The sequence below is a fragment of the Tetrao urogallus genome, assembly GCF_951394365.1.
Source record: "Tetrao urogallus genome assembly, chromosome: 22".
In the NCBI taxonomy this organism is placed as follows: Eukaryota; Metazoa; Chordata; class Aves; order Galliformes; family Phasianidae; genus Tetrao; species Tetrao urogallus.
The window spans coordinates 386,937-408,021 of NC_136835.1; the positions used below are offsets into that span (position 1 = coordinate 386,937).

The 21,085-nt window shown below is 49.4% G+C and overlaps 1 protein-coding gene across 1 annotated transcript in view; it reads left to right on the plus strand.

Moving 5' to 3' along the window:
• The window catches only part of LOC306954690 (von Willebrand factor A domain-containing protein 5A-like), a gene marked incomplete at both ends in the record, with an annotated part of 109,311 nt that extends 89,227 nt beyond the window's left edge, over nt 1-20,084 (plus strand). Inside the window, 3 exons of the mRNA XM_079545850.1 lie at nt 18,862-19,085; nt 19,715-19,835; nt 20,005-20,084. Coding sequence (XP_079401976.1) covers nt 18,862-19,085; nt 19,715-19,835; nt 20,005-20,084 — 425 coding nt within the window. The remainder of the gene's footprint in view (nt 1-18,861; nt 19,086-19,714; nt 19,836-20,004) is intronic.
• Nucleotides 20,085-21,085: the final 1,001 nt, after the last annotated feature.

Sequence of the window (21,085 nt, forward strand, 5' to 3'; positions counted from 1 at the left end):
TTTTTTTGGTGGTGGTGATGGTGGGTTCAGGGCCGTCCTTTTTTTTTGGTGGTGGTGGTGGTGGGCAGGGGGCCGTCCTTTTTTTTTTGGTGGTGGTGATGGTGGGTTCAGGGCCGTTCTTTTTTTTTGGTGGTGGTGGTGGTGGGCTGAGGGCCATCCTTTTTTTCAGAGGTGGTGGTGGTGGTGGGCTCAGAGGCGTCCATTTTTTTTTCTTTGGTGGTGGTGGCGGTGATTCACCCTTTTTTTCTTTTTTGGTGGTGGTGGTGGTGGGCTGCAGGCTGGCCTTATTTTTTTGGTGGTGGTGGTGGTGGTGGGCTCAAGGCCGTAGTTTTTTTTTTGGAGGTGGTGGTGATTCGGCCTTTTTTTTTTTTTGCTGGTGGTGGTGGTGGGCTCAGGGCCGGCCTTTTATTTTTAGTGGTAGTGGTGGTGGGCTCTAGGTCGGACATTTTTTTTTTGTTGGTGGTGGTGGTGGTGGGTTCAGTGCCGGCCTTTTTTTTTTGTGGTGGTGGTGGTGTGCTCAGGGCTGGCCTAATTTTTTTGGTGGTGGTGGTGGTGGGCTCAGGGCTGGCCTAATTTTTTTTGGTGGTGGTGGTGGTGGGCTCAGGGCCGTCCTTTTTTTTTTTGGTGGTGGTGGTGGGCTGAGGGCCGTCCTTTTTTTTTTGGTGGTGGTGATGGTGGGTTCAGGGCCGTCCTTTTTTTTTGGTGGTGGTGGTGGTGGGCTGAGGGCCGTCCTTTTTTTTTTGGTGGTGGTGATGGTGGGTTCAGGGCCGTTCTTTTTTTTTGGTGGTGGTGGTGGTGGGCTGAGGGCCATCCTTTTTTTTTTGGTGGTGGTGGTGGTGGGCTCAGAGGCGTCCATTTTTTTTTCTTTGGTGGTGGTGGCGGTGATTCACCCTTTTTTTCTTTTTTGGTGGTGGTGGTGGTGGGCTCAAGGCCGTAGTTTTTTTTTTGGAGGTGGTGGTGATTCGGCCTTTTTTTTTTTTTTGCTGGCGGTGGTGGTGGGCTCAGGGCCGGCCTTTTATTTTTAGTGGTAGTGGTGGTGGGCTCTAGGTCGGACATTTTTTTTTTGTTGGTGGTGGTGGTGGTGGGTTCAGTGCCGGCCTTTTTTTTTTGTGGTGGTGGTGGTGTGCTCAGGGCTGGCCTAATTTTTTTTGGTGGTGGTGGTGGTGGGCTCAGGGCTGGCCTAATTTTTTTTTTGTTGGTGGTGGTGGGCTCAGGGCCGTCCTTTTTTTTTTTGGTGGTGGTGGTGGGCTGAGGGCCGTCCTTTTTTTTTTGGTGGTGGTGATGGTGGGTTCAGGGCCGTCCTTTTTTTTTGGTGGTGGTGGTGGTGGGCTGAGGGCCGTCCTTTTTTTTTTGGTGGTGGTGATGGTGGGTTCAGGGCCGTTCTTTTTTTTTGGTGGTGGTGGTGGTGGGCTGAGGGCCGTCCTTTTTTTTTTGGTGGTGGTGATGGTGGGTTCAGGGCCGTTCTTTTTTTTTGGTGGTGGTGGTGGTGGGCTGAGGGCCATCCTTTTTTTCAGAGGTGGTGGTGGTGGTGGGCTCAGAGGCGTCCATTTTTTTTTCTTTGGTGGTGGTGGCGGTGATTCACCCTTTTTTTCTTTTTTGGTGGTGGTGGTGGTGGGCTGCAGGCTGGCCTTATTTTTTTGTTGGTGGTGGTGGTGGGCTCAAGGCCGTAGTTTTTTTTTTGGAGGTGGTGTTGATTCGGCCTTTTTTTTTTTTTTGCTGGTGGTGGTGGTGGGCTCAGGGCCGGCCTTTTATTTTTAGTGGTAGTGGTGGTGGGCTGCAGGCCGGACATTTTTTTTTTTTGGTGGTGGCGGTGGGCTGCAGGCCGGACAATTTTTTTGGTGGTGGTGGTGGTCTGCAGGCCGTACTTTTTTTTTGGTGGTGGTGGTGGTGGGCTCTAGGCCGGACATTTTTTTTTTGTTGGTGGTTGTGGGTTCAGGGCCGTTCTTTTTTTTTGGTGGTGGTGGTGGTGGTGATTCGGCCTTATTTTTTTTTTTGTTGGTGGTGGTGGTGGGCTCAGGGCCGGCCTTTTTTTTTGGTGGTGGTGGTGGTGGTGGTGGGCTGCAGGCCGTACTTTTTTTTTTGGTGGTGGTGGTGGTGATTCGGCCTTTTTTTTGGTGGTGGTGGTGGTGGTGGGCTCAGGGCTGGCCTTTTTTTTATTGGTGGTGGTGGTGGTGGGCTGAAGGCCGTCCTATTTTTTTAGGCGCTTGTGGTGGTGATTCGGTCTTTTTTTTTTTTTTTTCAGTGGTGGTGGTGGTGGTGGGCTGAGGGCCGGCCTTATTTTTTTGGTGATGGTGGTGGTGGGCTTAGGGCCGTCCTTATTATTTTTTGGTGGTCGTGGAGGTGATTCAACCTTTTTTTTCTTTTTTGGAGGTGGTGGTGGTGGTCTGCAGGCCGTACTTTTTTTTTGGTGGTGGTGGTGGTGGGCTCTAGGCCGGACATTTTTTTTTTTGGTGGTGGTGGAGGTGATTCAACCTTTTTTTCTTTTTTGGTGGTGGTGGTGGTGGGCTGGGGGCCGGCCTTTTTTTTTTGGTGGAGGTGGTGGTGATTCGACCGTTTTTTTTTTTTTCATTGGTGGTGGTGGTGGTGGTCTGGGGGCCGGCCTTTTTTTTTTGGTGATGGTGGTGGTGGGCTCAGGGCCGTCCTTATTATTTTTTGGTGGTCGTGGAGGTGCTTCAACCTTTTTTTTCTTTTTTGGAGGTGGTGGTGTTGGTCTGCAGGCCGTACTTTTTTTTGGTGGTGGTGGTGGTGGGCTCTAGGCCGGACATTTTTTTTTTTGTTGGTGGTGGTGGCGGTGGGTTCAGGGCCGGTCTTTTTATTTTGGTGGTGGTGGTGGTGGGCACAGGGCTGGCCTTATTTTTTTTGGTGGTGGTGGTGGTGGGCTCAGGGCCGTACTTTTTTTTTTGGTGGTGGTGGTGGTGGTTCGGTTTTTTGTTTTTTGTTTGTGGTGGTAGTGGGCTGCAGGCCGTCCTTTTTTTTTTGGTGGTGGTGGTGGTGATTCGGTTTTTTTTTTTTTTTTTTTTTTTGTGGTGGTGGTGGGCTGAAGGCCGGCCTATTTTTTTAGGCGCTGGTGGTGGTGATTCGGCCTTTTTTTTTTTTTTCAGTGGTGGTGGTGGTGGTGGGTTCAGGGCCGGCCTTATATTTTTGGTGGTGGTGGTGGTGGTCTGCAGGCCGTACTTTTTTTTTATGCGGTGGTGGTGGTGGTGATTCGGCCTTTTTTTTTTGGTGGTGGTGGTGGTGATTCGGCCTTTTTTATTTTGGTGGTGGTGGTGGTGGGCTGGGGGCCGTACTTTTTTTTTTGGTGGTGGTGGTGGTGATTCGGCCGTTTTTTTTTTTTTTTTTAGCGGTGGTAGTGGTGGGCTGGGGGCCGTACTTTTTTTTTTGGTGGTGGTGGTGGTCTGCAGGCCGTACTTTTTTTGGTGGTGGTGGTGGTGGGATCTAGGCCGGACATTTTTTTTTTGGTGGTGGTGGTGGGTTCAGGGCCGGCCTTTTTTTTTTGGTGGTGGTGGTGGTGGGCTGGGGGCCGTACTTTTTTTTTTGGTGGTGGTGGTGGTGATTCGGCTTTTTTTTTTTTTTTATGGTGGTGGTGGTGGGCTGAAGGCCGTCCTATTTTTTTAGGCGCTGGTGGTGGTGATTCAGCCTTTTTTTTTTTTTTCAGTCTTGGTGGTGGTGGTGGGTTCAGGGCCATCCTTTTTTTTTTGGTGGTGGTGGTGGTGGGCTGCAGGCCGTACTTTTTTTTTATGCAGTGGGGTTGGTGGTGATTCGGCCTTTTTTTTTTTGGCGGTGGTGGTGGTGATTCGGCCTTTTTTTTTTTGATGGTGGTGATGGTGGGTTCAAGGCCGTCCTTTTTTTTTGGTGGTGGTGGTGGTGGGCTGGGGGCCGTACTTTTTTTTTTGGTGGTGGTGGTGGTGATTCGGCCGTTTTTTTTTCTTTTTTGGTGGTGGTAGTGGTGGGCTCAGTGCCGTACTTTTTTTTTGGTGGTGGTGGTGGTGGGCTGTAGGCCGGACATTTTTTTTTGTTGGTGGTGGTGGTGGTCTGCAGGCCGTACTTTTTTTTGGTGGTGGTGGTGGTGGGATCTAGGCCGGACATTTTTTTTTTGGTGGTGGTGGTGGTTGTGGGTTCAGGGCCGTACTTTTTTTTTTGGTGGTGGTGGTGGTGATTTGGTTTTTTGTTTTTTTTTTTTGTTAGTCGTGGTGGTGGGCTGTAGGCCGTCCTTTTTTTTTTGGTGGTGGTGGTGTTGATTCGGCTTTTTTTTTTTTTTTGGTGGTGGTGGTGGTCTGCAGGCCGTACTTTATTTTTGGTGGTGGTGGTGGTGGGCTCTAGGTCGGACATTTTTTTTTCAGTGGTGGTGGTGGTGGTGGATTCAGGGCCGGCCTTTTTTTTTTGTGGTGGTGGTGTTGGGCTCAGGGCTGGCCTTATTTTTTTTGGTGGTGGTGGTGGTGGGCTCAGGGCCGTCCTTTTTTTTTTGGTGGTGGTGGTGGTGGGCTGAGGGCCGTCCTTTTTTTTTTGGTGGTGGTTGTGGTGGGCTGAGGGCCATCCTTTTTTTTTTGGTGGTGGTGATAGTGGGCTCAGAGCCATCCATTTTTTTTTCTTTGGTGGTGGTGGCGGTGATTCAACCTTTTTTTCTTTTTTGGTGGTGGTGGTGGTGGGCTGCAGGCTGGCCTTATTTTTTTGTTGGTGGTGGTGGTGGGCTCAAGGCCGTAGTTTTTTTTTTGTTGGTGGTGGTGATTCGGCCTTTTTTTTTTTTTTTGGCGGTGGGTGGTGGTGGGCTCAGGGCCGGCCTTTTATTTTTAGTGGTAGTGGTGGTGGGCTGCAGGCCGGACATTTTTTTTTTTTGGTGGTGGTGGTGGGCTGCAGGCCGGACAATTTTTTTGGTGGTGGTGGTGGTGGTCTGCAGGCCGTACTTTTTTTTGGTGGTGGTGGTGATGGGATCTAGGCCGGACATTTTTTTTTTGGTGGTAGTGGTGGGTTCAGGGCCGGCCTTTTTATTTTGGTGGTGGTGGTGGTGGGCTGGGGGCCGTACTTTTTTTTTTGGTGGTGGTGGTGGTGATTCGGCTTTTTTTTTTTGGTGGTGGTTGTGGTGATTCGGCCTTTTTTATTTTGGTGGTGGTGATGGTGGGTTCAGGGCCGTTCTTTTTTTTTGGTGGTGGTGGTGGTGGGCTGGGGGCCGTACTTTTTTTTTTGGTGGTGGTGGTGGTGATTCGGCCGTTTTTTTTTTTTTATTGGTGGTGGTAGTGGTGGGCTCAGTGCCGTACTTTTTTTTTTGGTGGTGGTGGTGGTGGGCTGTAGGCCGGACATTTTTTTTTGTTGGTGGTGGTGGTGGTCTGCAGGCCGTACTTTTTTTTGGTGGTGGTGGTGGTGGGATCTAGGCCGGACATTTTTTTTTTGGTGGTGGTGGTGGTTGTGGGTTCAGGGCCGGCCTTTTTTTTTTGATGGTGGTGGTGGTGGGCTCAGGGCTGTACTTTTTTTTTTGGTGGTGGTGGTGGTGATTCGGTTTTTTGTTTTTTTTTTTTTTGTTAGTTGTGGTGGTGGGCTGCAGGCCGTCCTTTTTTTTTTGGTGGTGGTGGTGGTGATTCGGCTTTTTTTTTTTTTTTTTGGTGGTGGGTGGTGGTGGGCTCAGGGCCGGCCTTATTTTATTGGTGGTGGTGGTGGTGGTGGGCTGCAGGCCGGACATTTTTTTTTGTTGGTGGTGGTGGTGGTCTGCAGGCCGTACTTTTTTTTGGTGGTGGTGGTGGTGGGATCTAGGCCGGACATTTTTTTTTTGGTGGTGGTGGTGGTGATTCGGTTTTTTGTTTTATTGGTGGTGGTGGTGGTCTGCAGGCCGTACTTTATTTTTGGTGGTGGTGGTGGTGGGCTCTAGGTCGGACATTTTTTTTTTGTTGGTGGTGGTTATGGTGGGTTCAGGGCCGGCCTTTTTTTTTTGTGGTGGTGGTGGTGGGCTCAGGGCTGGCCTAATTTTTTTTCGTGGTGGTGGTGGTGGGCTCAGAGGCGTCCATTTTTTTTTCTTTGGTGGTGGTGGCGGTGATTCAACCTTTTTTTCTTTTTTGGTGGTGGTGGTGGTGGGCTGAGGGCCGTCCTTTTTTTTTTGTTGGTGGTGATGGTGGGTTCAGGGCCGTCCTTTTTTTTTGGTGGTGGTGGTGGTGGGCAGGGGGCCGTCCTTTTTTTTTTGGTGGTGGTGATGGTGGGTTCAGGGCCGTTCTTTTTTTTTGGTGGTGGTGGTGGTGGGCTGAGGGCCATCCTTTTTTTCAGAGGTGGTGGTGGTGGTGGGCTCAGAGGCGTCCATTTTTTTTTCTTTGGTGGTGGTGGCGGTGATTCACCCTTTTTTTCTTTTTTGGTGGTGGTGGTGGTGGGCTGCAGGCTGGCCTTATTTTTTTGGTGGTGGTGGTGGTGGTGGGCTCAAGGCCGTAGTTTTTTTTTTGGAGGTGGTGGTGATTCGGCCTTTTTTTTTTTTTTGCTGGTGGTGGTGGTGGGCTCAGGGCCGGCCTTTTATTTTTAGTGGTAGTGGTGGTGGGCTCTAGGTCGGACATTTTTTTTTTGTTGGTGGTGGTGGTGGTGGGTTCAGTGCCGGCCTTTTTTTTTTGTGGTGGTGGTGGTGTGCTCAGGGCTGGCCTAATTTTTTTTGGTGGTGGTGGTGGTGGGCTCAGGGCTGGCCTAATTTTTTTTGGTGGTGGTGGTGGTGGGCTCAGGGCCGTCCTTTTTTTTTTTGGTGGTGGTGGTGGGCTGAGGGCCGTCCTTTTTTTTTTGGTGGTGGTGATGGTGGGTTCAGGGCCGTCCTTTTTTTTTGGTGGTGGTGGTGGTGGGCTGAGGGCCGTCCTTTTTTTTTTGGTGGTGGTGATGGTGGGTTCAGGGCCGTTCTTTTTTTTTGGTGGTGGTGGTGGTGGGCTGAGGGCCATCCTTTTTTTTTTGGTGGTGGTGGTGGTGGGCTCAGAGGCGTCCATTTTTTTTTCTTTGGTGGTGGTGGCGGTGATTCACCCTTTTTTTCTTTTTTGGTGGTGGTGGTGGTGGGCTCAAGGCCGTAGTTTTTTTTTTGGAGGTGGTGGTGATTCGGCCTTTTTTTTTTTTTTGCTGGCGGTGGTGGTGGGCTCAGGGCCGGCCTTTTATTTTTAGTGGTAGTGGTGGTGGGCTCTAGGTCGGACATTTTTTTTTTGTTGGTGGTGGTGGTGGTGGGTTCAGTGCCGGCCTTTTTTTTTTGTGGTGGTGGTGGTGTGCTCAGGGCTGGCCTAATTTTTTTTGGTGGTGGTGGTGGTGGGCTCAGGGCTGGCCTAATTTTTTTTTTGTTGGTGGTGGTGGGCTCAGGGCCGTCCTTTTTTTTTTTGGTGGTGGTGGTGGGCTGAGGGCCGTCCTTTTTTTTTTGGTGGTGGTGATGGTGGGTTCAGGGCCGTCCTTTTTTTTTGGTGGTGGTGGTGGTGGGCTGAGGGCCGTCCTTTTTTTTTTGGTGGTGGTGATGGTGGGTTCAGGGCCGTTCTTTTTTTTTGGTGGTGGTGGTGGTGGGCTGAGGGCCATCCTTTTTTTCAGTGGTGGTGGTGGTGGTGGGCTCAGAGGCGTCCATTTTTTTTTCTTTGGTGGTGGTGGCGGTGATTCACCCTTTTTTTCTTTTTTGGTGGTGGTGGTGGTGGGCTGCAGGCTGGCCTTATTTTTTTGGTGGTGGTGGTGGTGGTGGGCTCAAGGCCGTAGTTTTTTTTTTGGAGGTGGTGGTGATTCGGCCTTTTTTTTTTTTTTGCTGGTGGTGGTGGTGGGCTCAGGGCCGGCCTTTTATTTTTAGTGGTAGTGGTGGTGGGCTCTAGGTCGGACATTTTTTTTTTGTTGGTGGTGGTGGTGGTGGGTTCAGTGCCGGCCTTTTTTTTTTGTGGTGGTGGTGGTGTGCTCAGGGCTGGCCTAATTTTTTTTGGTGGTGGTGGTGGTGGGCTCAGGGCTGGCCTAATTTTTTTTGGTGGTGGTGGTGGTGGGCTCAGGGCCGTCCTTTTTTTTTTTGGTGGTGGTGGTGGGCTGAGGGCCGTCCTTTTTTTTTTGGTGGTGGTGATGGTGGGTTCAGGGCCGTCCTTTTTTTTTGGTGGTGGTGGTGGTGGGCTGAGGGCCGTCCTTTTTTTTTTGGTGGTGGTGATGGTGGGTTCAGGGCCGTTCTTTTTTTTTGGTGGTGGTGGTGGTGGGCTGAGGGCCATCCTTTTTTTTTTGGTGGTGGTGGTGGTGGGCTCAGAGGCGTCCATTTTTTTTTCTTTGGTGGTGGTGGCGGTGATTCACCCTTTTTTTCTTTTTTGGTGGTGGTGGTGGTGGGCTCAAGGCCGTAGTTTTTTTTTTGGAGGTGGTGGTGATTCGGCCTTTTTTTTTTTTTTGCTGGCGGTGGTGGTGGGCTCAGGGCCGGCCTTTTATTTTTAGTGGTAGTGGTGGTGGGCTCTAGGTCGGACATTTTTTTTTTGTTGGTGGTGGTGGTGGTGGGTTCAGTGCCGGCCTTTTTTTTTTGTGGTGGTGGTGGTGTGCTCAGGGCTGGCCTAATTTTTTTTGGTGGTGGTGGTGGTGGGCTCAGGGCTGGCCTAATTTTTTTTTTGTTGGTTGTGGTGGGCTCAGGGCCGTCCTTTTTTTTTTTGGTGGTGGTGGTGGGCTGAGGGCCGTCCTTTTTTTTTTGGTGGTGGTGATGGTGGGTTCAGGGCCGTCCTTTTTTTTTGGTGGTGGTGGTGGTGGGCTGAGGGCCGTCCTTTTTTTTTTGGTGGTGGTGATGGTGGGTTCAGGGCCGTTCTTTTTTTTTGGTGGTGGTGGTGGTGGGCTGAGGGCCATCCTTTTTTTCAGTGGTGGTGGTGGTGGTGGGCTCAGAGGCGTCCATTTTTTTTTCTTTGGTGGTGGTGGCGGTGATTCACCCTTTTTTTTCTTTTTTGGTGGTGGTGGTGGTGGGCTCAAGGCCGTAGTTTTTTTTTTGGAGGTGGTGGTGATTCGGCCTTTTTTTTTTTTTTGCTGGTGGTGGTGGTGGGCTCAGGGCCGGCCTTTTATTTTTAGTGGTAGTGGTGGTGGGCTGCAGGCCGGACATTTTTTTTTTTTGGTGGTGGCGGTGGGCTGCAGGCCGGACAATTTTTTTGGTGGTGGTGGTGGTCTGCAGGCCGTACTTTTTTTTTGGTGGTGGTGGTGGTGGGCTCTAGGCCGGACATTTTTTTTTTGTTGGTGGTGGTGGGTTCAGGGCCGTACTTTTTTTTTTGAAGGTGGTGGTGGTGATTCGGCCTTATTTTTTTTTTTGATGGTGGTGGTGGTGGGCTCAGGGCCGGCCTTTTTTTTTTGGTGGTGGTGGTGGTGGTGGGCTGCAGGCCGTACTTTTTTTTTTGGTGGTGGTGGTGGTGATTCGGCCTTTTTTTTGGTGGTGGTGGTGGTGGTGGGCTCAGGGCCGGCCTTTTTTTTATTGGTGGTGGTGGTGGTGGGCTGAAGGCCGTCCTATTTTTTTAGGCGCTTGTGGTGGTGATTCGGCCTTTTTTTTTTTTTTCAGTGGTGGTGGTGGTGGTGGGCTGAGGGCCGGCCTTATTTTTTTGGTGATGGTGGTGGTGGGCTTAGGGCCGTCCTTATTATTTTTTGGTGGTCGTGGAGGTGATTCAACCTTTTTTTTCTTTTTTGGAGGTGGTGGTGGTGGTCTGCAGGCCGTAATTTTTTTTTGGTGGTGGTGGTGGTGGGCTCTAGGCCGGACATTTTTTTTTTCTGGTGGTGGTGGAGGTGATTCAACCTTTTTTTCTTTTTTGGTGGTGGTGGTGGTGGGCTGGGGGCCGGCCTTTTTTTTTTGGTGGTGGTGGTGGTGGGCTCAGAGGCGTCCATTTTTTTTTCTTTGGTGGTGGTGGCGGTGATTCAACCTTTTTTTCTTTTTTGGTGGTGGTGGTGGTGGGCTGCAGGCTGGCCTTATTTTTTTGTTGGTGGTGGTGGTGGGCTGGGGGCCGTAGTTTTTTTTTTGGAGGTGGTGGTGATTCGGCCTTTTTTTTTTTTTTGCTGGTGGTGGTGGTGGGCTCAGGGCCGGCCTTTTATTTTTAGTGGTAGTGGTGGTGGGCTGCAGGCCGGACATCTTTTTTTTTTTGGTGGCGGTGGTGGGCTGCAGGCCGGACAATTTTTTTGGTGGTGGTGGTGGTGGTCTGCAGGCCGTACTTTTTGTTGGTGGTGGTGCTGGTGGGATCTAGGCCGGACATTTTTTTTTTGGTGGTAGTGGTGGGTTCAGGGCCGTTCTTTTTTTTTGGTGGTGGTGGTGGTGGGCTGAGGGCCATCCTTTTTTTTTTGGTGGTGGTGGTGGTGGGCTCAGAGGCGTCCATTTTTTTTTCTTTGGTGGTGGTGGCGGTGATTCAACCTTTTTTTCTTTTTTGGTGGTGGTGGTGGTGGGCTGCAGGCTGGCCTTATTTTTTTGTTGGTGGTGGTGGTGGGCTCAAGGCCGTAGTTTTTTTTTTGTTGGTGGTGGTGATTCGGCCTTTTTTTTTTTTTTGGCGGTGGGTGGTGGTGGGCTCAGGGCCGGCCTTTCATTTTTAGTGGTAGTGGTGGTGGGCTGCAGGCAGTACTTTTTTTTTGGTGGTGGTGGTGGTCTGCAGGCCGTACTATATTTTTGGTGGTGGTGGTGGTGGGCTCTAGGTCGGACATTTTTTTTTTGTTGGTGGTGGTGGTGGTGGGTTCAGTGCCGGCCTTTTTTTTTTGTGGTGGTGGTGGTGTGCTCAGGGCTGGCCTAATTTTTTTTGGTGGTGGTGGTGGTGGGCTCAGGGCCGTCCTTTTTTTTTTTTGGTGGTGGTGGTGGGCTCAGGGCCGTCCTTTTTTTTTTGGTGGTGGTGATGGTGGGTTCAGGGCCGTCCTTTTTTTTTGGTGGTGGTGGTGGTGGGCTGAGGGCCGTCCTTTTTTTTTTGGTGGTGGTGATGGTGGGTTCAGGGCCGTTCTTTTTTTTTGGTGGTGGTGGTGGTGGGCTGAGGGCCATCCTTTTTTTCAGTGGTGGTGGTGGTGGTGGGCTCAGAGGCGTCCATTTTTTTTTCTTTGGTGGTGGTGGCGGTGATTCACCCTTTTTTTCTTTTTTGGTGGTGGTGGTGGTGGGCTGCAGGCTGGCCTTATTTTTTTGTTGGTGGTGGTGGTGGGCTCAAGGCCGTAGTTTTTTTTTTGGAGGTGGTGGTGATTCGGCCTTATTTTTTTTTTTGGTGGTGGTGGTGGTGGGCTCAGGGCCGGCCTTTTTTTTTTGGTGGTGGTGGTGGTGGTGGGCTGCAGGCCGTACTTTTTTTTTTGGTGGTGGTGGTGGTGATTCGGCCTTTTTTTTGGTGGTGGTGGTGGTGGTGGGCTCAGGGCCGGCCTTTTTTTTATTGGTGGTGGTGGTGGTGGGCTGAAGGCCGTCCTATTTTTTTAGGCGCTTGTGGTGGTGATTCGGCCTTTTTTTTTTTTTTCAGTGGTGGTGGTGGTGGTGGGCTGAGGGCCGGCCTTATTTTTTTGGTGATGGTGGTGGTGGGCTGCAGGCCGGACATTTTTTTTTTTTGGTGGTGGTGGTGGTGGTCTGCAGGCCGTACTTTTTTTTGGTGGTGGTGGTGGTGGGATCTAGGCCGGACATTTTTTTTTTGGTGGTAGTGATGGGTTCAGGGCCGTTCTTTTTTTTTGGTGGTGGTGGTGGTGGGCTGAGGGCCATCCTTTTTTTTTTGGTGGTGGTAGTGGTGGGCTCAGAGGCGTCCATTTTTTTTTCTTTGGTGGTGGTGGCGGTGATTCAACCTTTTTTTCTTTTTTGGTGGTGGTGGTGGTGGGCTGCAGGCTGGCCTTATTTTTTTGTTGGTGGTGGTGGTGGGCTCAAGGCCATAGTTTTTTTTTTGTTGGTGGTGGTGATTCGGCCTATTTTTTTTTTTTGGTGGTGGGTGGTGGTGGGCTCAGGGCCGGCCTTTTATTTTTAGTGGTAGTGGTGGTGGGCTGCAGGCCGTACTTTTTTTTTGGTGGTGGTGGTGGTCTGCAGGCCGTACTATATTTTTGGTGGTGGTCGTGGTGGGCTCTAGGTCGGACATTTTTTTTTTGTTGGTGGTGGTGGTGGTGGGTTCAGTGCCGGCCTTTTTTTTTTGTGGTGGTGGTGGTGTGCTCAGGGCTGGCCTAATTTTTTTTGGTGGTGGTGGTGGTGGGCTCAGGGCCGTCCTTTTTTTTTTTTGGTGGTGGTGGTGGTTGTGGGTTCAGGGCCGTCCTTTTTTTTTTTGGTGGTGGTGATGGTGGGTTCAGGGCCGTCCTTTTTTTTTGGTGGTCGTGGTGGTGGGCTGAGGGCCGTCCTTTTTTTTTTGGTGGTGGTGATGGTGGGTTCAGGGCCGTTCTTTTTTTTTGGTGGTGGTGGTTGTGGGCTGAGGGCCATCCTTTTTTTTTTGGTGGTGGTGGTGGTGGGCTCAGAGGCGTCCATTTTTTTTTCTTTGGTGGTGGTGGCGGTGATTCACCCTTTTTTTCTTTTTTGGTGGTGGTGGTGGTGGGCTGCAGGCTGGCCTTATTTTTTTGTTGGTGGTGGTGGTGGGCTCAAGGCCGTAGTTTTTTTTTTGGAGGTGGTGGTGATTCGGCCTTTTTTTTTTTTTTGCTGGTGGTGGTGGTGGGCTCAGGGCCGGCCTTTTATTTTTAGTGGCAGTGGTGGTGGGCTGCAGGCCGGACATTTTTTTTTTTTGGTGGTGGCGGTGGGCTGCAGGCCGGACAATTTTTTTGGTGGTGGTGGTGGTCTGCAGGCCGTACTTTTTTTTTGGTGGTGGTGGTGGTGGGCTCAGGGCTGGCCTAATTTTTTTTGGTGGTGGTGGTGGTGGGCTCAGGGCCGTCCTTTTTTTTTTTTGGTGGTGGTGGTGGGCTGAGGGCCGTCCTTTTTTTTTTGGTGGTGGTGATGGTGGGTTCAGGGCCGTCCTTTTTTTTTGGTGGTGGTGGTGGTGGGCTGAGGGCCGTCCTTTTTTTTTTGGTGGTGGTGATGGTGGGTTCAGGGCCGTTCTTTTTTTTTGGTGGTGGTGGTGGTGGGCTGAGGGCCATCCTTTTTTTCAGTGGTGGTGGTGGTGGTGGGCTCAGAGGCGTCCATTTTTTTTTCTTTGGTGGTGGTGGTGGTGGGTTCAGGGCCGGCCTTTTTTTTTTGTGGTGGTGGTGGTGGGCTCAGAGCCATCCATTTTTTTTTTTTTGGTGGTGGTGGCGGTGATTCAACCTTTTTTTCTTTTTTGTTGGTGGTGGTGGTGGGCTGCAGGCTGGCCTTATTTTTTTGGTGGTGGTGGTGGTGGGCTCAGGGCCGTCCTTTTTTTCTTGATGGTGGTGGTGGTGATTCGGCCTTTTTTTTTTTTCAGTGGTGGTGGTGGTGGTGGGCTGGGGGCCGTACTTTTTTTTTTGGTGGTGGTGTTGGTGATTCGGCCGTTTTTTTTTTTTTTGGTGGTGGTAGTGGTGGGCTCAGTGCCGTCCTTTTTTTTTTGGTGGTGGTGGTTCAGTTTTTTGTTTTTTTTTTTGTTGGTGGTGGTGGTGGGTTCAGGGCCGGCCTTTTTTTTTTGTGGTGGTGGTGGTGGGCTCAGGGCTGGCCTTATTTTTTTTGGTGGTGGTGGTGGTGGGCTCAGGGCCGTCCTTTTTTTTTTGGTGGTGGTGGTGGTGGGCTGAGGGCCGTCCTTTTTTTTTTGGTGGTGGTGATGGTGGGCTCAGAGCCATCCATTTTTTTTTTTTTGGTGGTGGTGGCGGTGATTCAACCTTTTTTTCTTTTTTGTTGGTGGTGATGGTGGGTTCAGGGCCGTTCTTTTTTTTTGGTGGTGGTGGTGGTGGGCTCAGGGCCGTCCTTTTTTTCTTGATGGTGGTGGTGGTGATTCGGCCTTTTTTTTTTTTCAGTGGTGGTGGTGGTGGTGGGCTGGGGGCCGTACTTTTTTTTTTGGTGGTGGTGTTGGTGATTCGGCCGTTTTTTTTTTTTTTGGTGGTGGTAGTGGTGGGTCAGTGCCGTCCTTTTTTTTTTGGTGGTGGTGGTGGTGGTTCGGTTTTTTGTTTTTTTTTTTTGGTGGTGGTGGTGGTGGGCTGAAGGCCGTCCTATTTTTTTAGGCGCTGGTGGTGGTGATTCGGCCTTTTTTTTTTTTTTCAGTGGTGGTGGTGGTGGTGGATTCAGGGCCAACCTTATTTTTTTTGGTGGTGGTGGTGGTGGGCTGAAGGCTGTCCTTTTTTTTCTGCGGTGGTGGTGGTGGTGATTCGGCCTTTTTTTTTTGGTGGTGGTGGTGGTGATTCGGCCTTTTTTATTTTGGTGGTGGTGATGGTGGGTTCAGGGCCGTTCTTTTTTTTTGGTGGTGATGGTCGTGGGCTGAGGGCCCTCCTTTTTTTTTTGGTGGTGGTGGTGGTGGGCTCAGAGCCGTCCTTTTTTTTATGCGGTGGTGGTGGTGGTGATTCGGCCTTTTTTTTTTGGTGGTGGTGGTGGTGATTCGGCCTTTTTTTTTTGGTGGTGGTGATGGTGGGTTCAGGGCCGTCCTTTTTTTTTGGTGGTGGTGGTGGTGGGCTGAGGGCCATCCTTTTTTTTTTGGTGGTGGTGGTGGTTGGCACAGAGGCGTCCATTTTTTTTTCTTTGGTGGTGGTGGCGGTGATTCAACCTTTTTTTCTTTTTTGGTGGTGGTGGTGGTGGGCTGCAGGCTGGCCTTATTTTTTTGTTGGTGGTGGTGGTGGGCTCAAGGCCGTAGTTTTTTTTTTGGAGGTGGTGGTGATTCGGCCTTTTTTTTTTTTTGGTGGTGGGTGGTGGTGGGCTCAGGGCCGGCCTTTTATTTTTAGTGGTAGTGGTGGTGGGCTGCAGGCCGGACATTTTTTTTTTTCGGTGGTGGTGGTGGTCTGCAGGCCGGACAATTTTTTTGGTGGTGGTGGTGGTCTGCAGGCCGTACTTTTTTTTTGGTGGTGGTGGTGGTGGGCTCTAGGCCGGACATTTTTTTTTTGTTGGTGGTGGTGGGTTCAGGGCCAGTCTTTTTATTTTGGTGGTGGTGGTGGTGGGCTCAGGGCTGGCCTTATTTTTTTTGGTGGTGGTGGTGGTGGGCTGCAGGCCGTACTTTTTTTTTATGCGGTGGTGGTGGTGGTGATTCGGCCTTTTTTTTTGTTTCAGTGGTGGTGGTGATTCGGCCTTTTTTATTTTGGTGGTGGTGATGGTGGGTTCAGGGCCGTTTTTTTTTTTTTGGTGGTGGTGGTGGTGGGCTGCAGGCCGTCCTTTTTTTTTGGTGGTGGTGGTGGTGGGCTCAGAGGCGTCCATTTTTTTTTTTTGGTGGTGGTGGAGGTGATTCAACCTTTTTTTCTTTTTTGGTGGTGGTGGTGGTGGGCTGCAGGCTGGCCTTATTTTTTTTTTGTTGGTGGTGGTGGGCTCAGGGCCGTCCTTTTTTTCTTGGTGGTGGTGTTGATTCGGCCTATTTTTTTTTTTTCAGTGGTGGTGGTGGTGGTGGGTTCAGGGCCGTCCTTTTTTTTTTGGTGGTGGTGGTGGTGGGCTGAGGGCCGTTCTTTTTTTTTTGGTGGTGGTGGTGGTGGGCTCAGAGCCGTCCATTTTTTTTTTTTTGGTGGTGGTGGCGGTGGGCTCAGAACCATCCTTTTTTTTTTTTTGGTGGTGGTGGCGGTGATTCAACCTTTTTTTCTTTTTTGGTGGTGGTAGTGGTGGGCTCAGGGCCGTCCTTATTTTTTTTTTCGTGGTAGTGGTGGGCTCAGGGCCGTCCTATTTTTCTTGGTGGAGGTGGTGGTGATTCGGCCGATTTTTTTTTTTTTTGGTGATTGTGGTGATTCGGCCTTTTTTTTTTTTCAGTGGTGGTTGTGGTGGTGGGCTGGGGGCTGGCCTTTTTTTTTTGGAGGTGGTGGTGGTGATTCGGCCTTTTTTTTTTGTTGTTGGTGGTGGTGGGCTGCAGGCCGTACTTTTTTTTGATGCTGTGGTGGTGGTGGTGATTCAGTCTTTTTTTTTTGGTGATGGTGGTGGTGATTCCGCCTTTTTTTTTTGGTGATGGTGGTGGTGATTCGGCCGTTTTTGTTTTTTTTTTTTTATGCTCTGGTGGCGGTGATTCGGCCTTTTTTATTTTGGTGGTGGTGGTGGTGGGCTCAGGGCCATACTTTTTTTTTTGGTGGTGGTGGTGTTGGGCTGCAGGCCGTACTTTTTTTTTATGCGGTGGTGGTGGTGGTGATTCAGCCTTCTTTTTTTGGTGATGGTGGTGGTGATTCGGCCGTTGTTTTTTTTTTTTTTTTGTGGTGGTGTTGGTGATTTGGCTTTTTTTATTTTGGTGGTGGTGATGGTGGGTTCAGGGCCGTCCTTTATTTTTTGGTGGTGGTGGTGGTGGGCTGGGGGCCGGCCTTTTTTTTTTGGTGGTGGTGGTGGTGGGCTCAGAGCCGTCCATTTTTTTTTTTTTTGGTGGTGGTGGCGGTGATTCAACCTTTTTTTCTTTTTTGGTGGTGGTGGTGGTGTGCTGCAGGCCGGCCTTATTTTTTTGGTGGTGGTGGTGGTGGGCTCAGGGCCGTCCTTTTTTTCTTGGTGGTGGTGGTGGTGATTTGGCCTATTTTTTTTTTTTTTGGTGGTGGTGGTGGTGGGCTGGTGGCCGGCCTTTTTTTTTTGGTGGTGGTGGTGGTGATTCAGTTTTTCAGCTCGTGGAGAGCTTCTTTGTATAGATGGACCTGGGAGTTCTGGTGAATGAAAAGATTGACACAAGCCAGCAGTGTCAGGAAGCACAGAAGCCAACTGTGTCCTGGACTACATCACAAGAGACATGGCCAGGAGGATGAGGGAAGTGATTATCCTGTTCTGCTCTGCCCTTGTGAGGCTCCATCTGGAGAACTACATCCACAACTGGGGCCTCCAGCACAAGATAGAAAAAGTATTTGTTAGAGTGGATACACGGGAGGGCCTCAGAGACAAACAGAGGGCTGGAGTACAAAGAATGGCTGAGACAGCTGGAGTTGTTCAGCCTGGAGAAGGCTTCAAGGAGGTCACATTGCAGCCTTACAGTACTTAAAGGAAGCTTGTAAAAAACAACTTTTTACATGGTCTGATAGTGAAAGGGGAATGGTTTTAAACTAAGAGAAAGGAATTAGAAGAGTCAGATAATAGGAGGAAATTCTTTACTCATAGTGTGATGAAGCACTGGAACAGGCTGCCCTGAGAAGCTGTGGATTCCCCATCCCTGGAGGCATTCAAGGCCAGTTGATGGAGCCCTGGATGGAGCCCTGGGCAGCCTGAGCCGGTGGTTGGAAACTCTGCCCATGGCTGGGGGGATTGGAAACAGAAGGTCTTTAAGGGCCCTTTTAACTCGACTTATTCTATGATTCTATTCTATGAACCGCAGAATAGAGAGAGTACCTGAGACACTGATGAGGACAAAGAAGGACTTTCAGGTGAGGCATCCAGAATTAGATGAACCTGAATCTGGTGTCCAAGTAGAGAGGAAAAGGCATGTAATAGTTACTGGAAACTCTCTCCTGCAGTGTGTGGGGGTACTCAGCTGGCAACTCAGCTTGATATTTCTGAAAGCATGTTGCTTCTCAGAGGTCAGGACCAAGGAACTCTCAGAGACTGTCAAGGTTCTTCTGGCTCATGGGCCTATCACTGCTCTTTCATGTGGACAGCAATGACACTATCAGGAATAAACTGGAGCCCTGGTGGAGAGGCTGAAAACCATCAGAGCCTACATTACTTCTGCAAATAGGTTTGCTCTTCTAATGAGGAATGCAAAATGAGCGCGCTGGGGAAGACCAGAAGGAAATTGAGGGCACAAGGGATAAAGCAGATGTTTAGGAGACAGAGGAGGTTCTCACGTTTCCCTGAAAAAGCTATGTGATATTGGAGGCATTTCAAATGTTTGTAGAGAAACACACAGAGAATGGGGAACAGACAGGAGGAAAACTGTACTGCTGCAGAAACACGACCTCTTCAGAATTGTAGAAATCTGATGGGTAGTTCTCTAGATTGAATTTATTCTATGGATTGACAAAATAAGGTGGATGGATTGAGAAAATATAAGGCGGGAAGCTAAGAAGAATGGGTCATACTTGATGCAAACAAGTGGCTAGAATGGTTGAGGTTGGAAGGGACATCTGGAGGTCATCCAGTCCCAATTCCCTGCTCATACAGGGTCACTAAATCTGATTGCCCAGGACCACATCTAGAAGACTTTCAAGCACTCCCACAGAGGGAGACTCCACAGCCTCTCTGAATACCTATTTCAGTGCTCGGTCACCTACACAGCAAAGAAATATTTCCTCATGTTCAGAAGGAACTTCCTGTGTTCCAGTTTGTATCTCTGTAGTCTTCCTGGGATCTACAACCCACTGTCTATAATTTTTTTTTATTTTTATTTTTTTTAAATTTTAGCATCATGAGGAAGTCCTGACTCAGTCACACTGGTCTCTCTTTTCCATTGCCCAATTTCTTGCATGTTGGAATTGAGAGTTCTTGTACCCTAAGAAAAATATCTTTAAATATATCCAAGATTTCTTCTGCTTCTTTACTGCTGAAAGCAATTTCCCAGGAGATCCCATCCATCAATGCTCAAACAACTGAAAGTTTGCCTACCTGAGGGTAAGGGTCTTGCCCTGTAGCCTGGCCTATACTCCTCAAAATCACTTCTTCTACTGGGGCGTGATGACTGCAGCCATGCTACATCCAGCCCACTTCACTGAGTTCTCTGTATTGTGACACAGTAACACGTCTCTTCTTGTTGACTGGGCTTTCTATCCTCCGGATTAAGAATCTATCCTCAACACAACCCAGGAGTGTGGGAGTCCCAGGGGTCTCCTAGACTGCTTGCAACCTGCTGTACCACTTTCTTCCAGAAGATGCCTAGGTGGTTGAAATCTCCTAACAGGATCAGAGCCCACTGGCATGATGCTTCCTGTGAGTGAAGACATCCTCCCCCTGTAACAAACATCAACCATCAAGTTTCCTTTATTGAACTGACTAGCCAGTGCTTATCTGAAAGGGACTGTGTGAATATTTCTGTTTTCTAGAGCAGGAGTCTTCTCCTGAGGAGCAGATGATAGAAGAACCAACAGCTTTTAACACCAGTTGGGTCTGGACAATTTCACCACTGTCAACAAAACTGTGTAACTTCTCCAGTATCAGGATAGTAGTGGCACTCCAGAAAGCAAATGGGTCCTGGGCCCTCACCTCAGCCCTGATCTCTGCCTTGGGGCTCAGGAAGGCTGATGTTGAGGGACAAAGTCTCAGTAAGGTAAGTAGATCAGTGTCAAGTGTGGGAAAATGTCACAAGCTGAACTTTTCTTAGCTCCAAGTTTACAGTCTGAGTTGAACAGACAGGAGATGAAAACCTTCAGTATATAGAGCCTCTCTACTTGTGGAAAGATTAGATCAGTACAGGTATCTTTTTCATGATCTGATAATAATAGGACAAGAGGCAATGGTTTTAAACTAAAAGAGGGGAGATTTAGATAAGGGGTTAGGAGGAAACTTTTTACTCAGAAAGTGATGAAGCTCTGGCACAGGTTTCCCATAGAAGCTGTGGAAGCTCCATCCCTAGAGGCATTCAAAGTCAGATTGGATGGGATCTGGCGGGTGGGAGACCCAGACCTGCCCATGGCCAGGGGGTTTGAACTAGATGATCTTTAATGTCCTTTCCAACCCACGCCATTCTATGATTCTATAAATCCATGTCTAAATCTATGAGACTATGAGTGTATGATTCTATGATCTGGAAACTTCCTGGCTTCGATGGTTTTAAAGCCTAGATAAATTTGTGTGTGCGGAGGTCTTTTTTTTCAGACAAAGCTTTGTCCAAAGGTTTATTCATCTTTCTTCCCACTAATTGTTCAATCTCTTCCCATCCCCCTCCCTCCCAAATAGGATGTGAAGCCAGTTTTTGCCACAGTTTTGGCCTTAGTGTGGTTGCACCAGTATAAATGGAGGGTGTCCTGGTCAGAACTTCTGGAGGCCAAAGCTCGTAGTTGGCTGTGGGACAGAGCTGGTAAGATTTTGCTTAGAAAATTCATACTATGGGCCTTTCCTGGAAAATGCACAACCAATTTCCATGTTCCTCTTTCCCCTGCTCCTGTGTGGCAGTCTATGGGACTCAATACACACTATCTTCCCTTTCTGAGTAGTGTACCCTCTCAACATTTTCTTTCTTCTTGCAGAGATCCATCTGGATGAATGTCTGGAAGCAGTGAATTCTCTCCTAGGCTGTTTTGTAGAGCCCACCATCTTCAGGATCTGAACTTCCCCATGCTACAGGGGGTGTATCCATGCAAGGGATACACCGGGACAACTGATGAAGGGAAAGGGAAGGGGGGGGGAGGGAGAGAGGACGGGAAGAACTTGGGCAAGTTGGGGATGGGGTCAGGGATGTTGTCTTTCAAGGTGAGAGCTGCTTAGAAATTGACTGGATGATTACTTGTGGAAGATGGTGATCATGTTTACATCAGAAGTTATTGCCTGTACATAATTGGTGGGGTTTTTTTTCCTCTTTCCTCACTTACTAAATTGTCTTTATGTCAACATGAGTTCTTTTGCTTTTGATCTTCCTATTCTCTTCACCATGCTGCTGTAGGAGTGAGGGAACTGAAATGTGTATGTTCTGTGTAAACCCAAGGAAAGATTTATGCAGAATATGTGAATCTGCATGCTATTCTATGCCATGCCAGCCCTGGCCATTGTGAAGCTATGTAGAGAACCTCTGTTTATAGTATGAGTCAAGGATCAGCACAGTCCACCCAGCACTACCCCAAAACTAGGAAATAAATAGTAAAAAGGTGCATTCCTTAAACAGGAGGCCAAGTAAAAAGTTTTTGTAACTAGTAAGCCGCCACAAAATGTCCAGAGCAAGACATCCATATGCAGACAGCTTTATGGGAATGAAAACTGACCTGTGATAGCTCCCTGTATGGTAATGCTGAGTCACAGCCTGAACCACTGATTATCTGGGCAAAAGACCCAGTCAGCCCTGGGAGCACAGGTGAAGGCAATTTACCTGTGTGATAGGAAGGGGTTGGAGCCTGGCTGCACCTCTCTTAGACCTCATTTAAGGGCTGACTGTGCCTGCCCTGCTGACTGCTATCTTTTCTTGGCGATTCCTCCTTGGTGAAGCTTTCATTTGCAAACCCAGATTCTTCAGGTACTGGTGAGCAATCTGCTTCCTTTATAGCACCTCTCTCTTGTCATCACACCTTTGTTGTAACCCCTTTCCCATTGCCCTGATCTGCCCAATTGCTACATTCC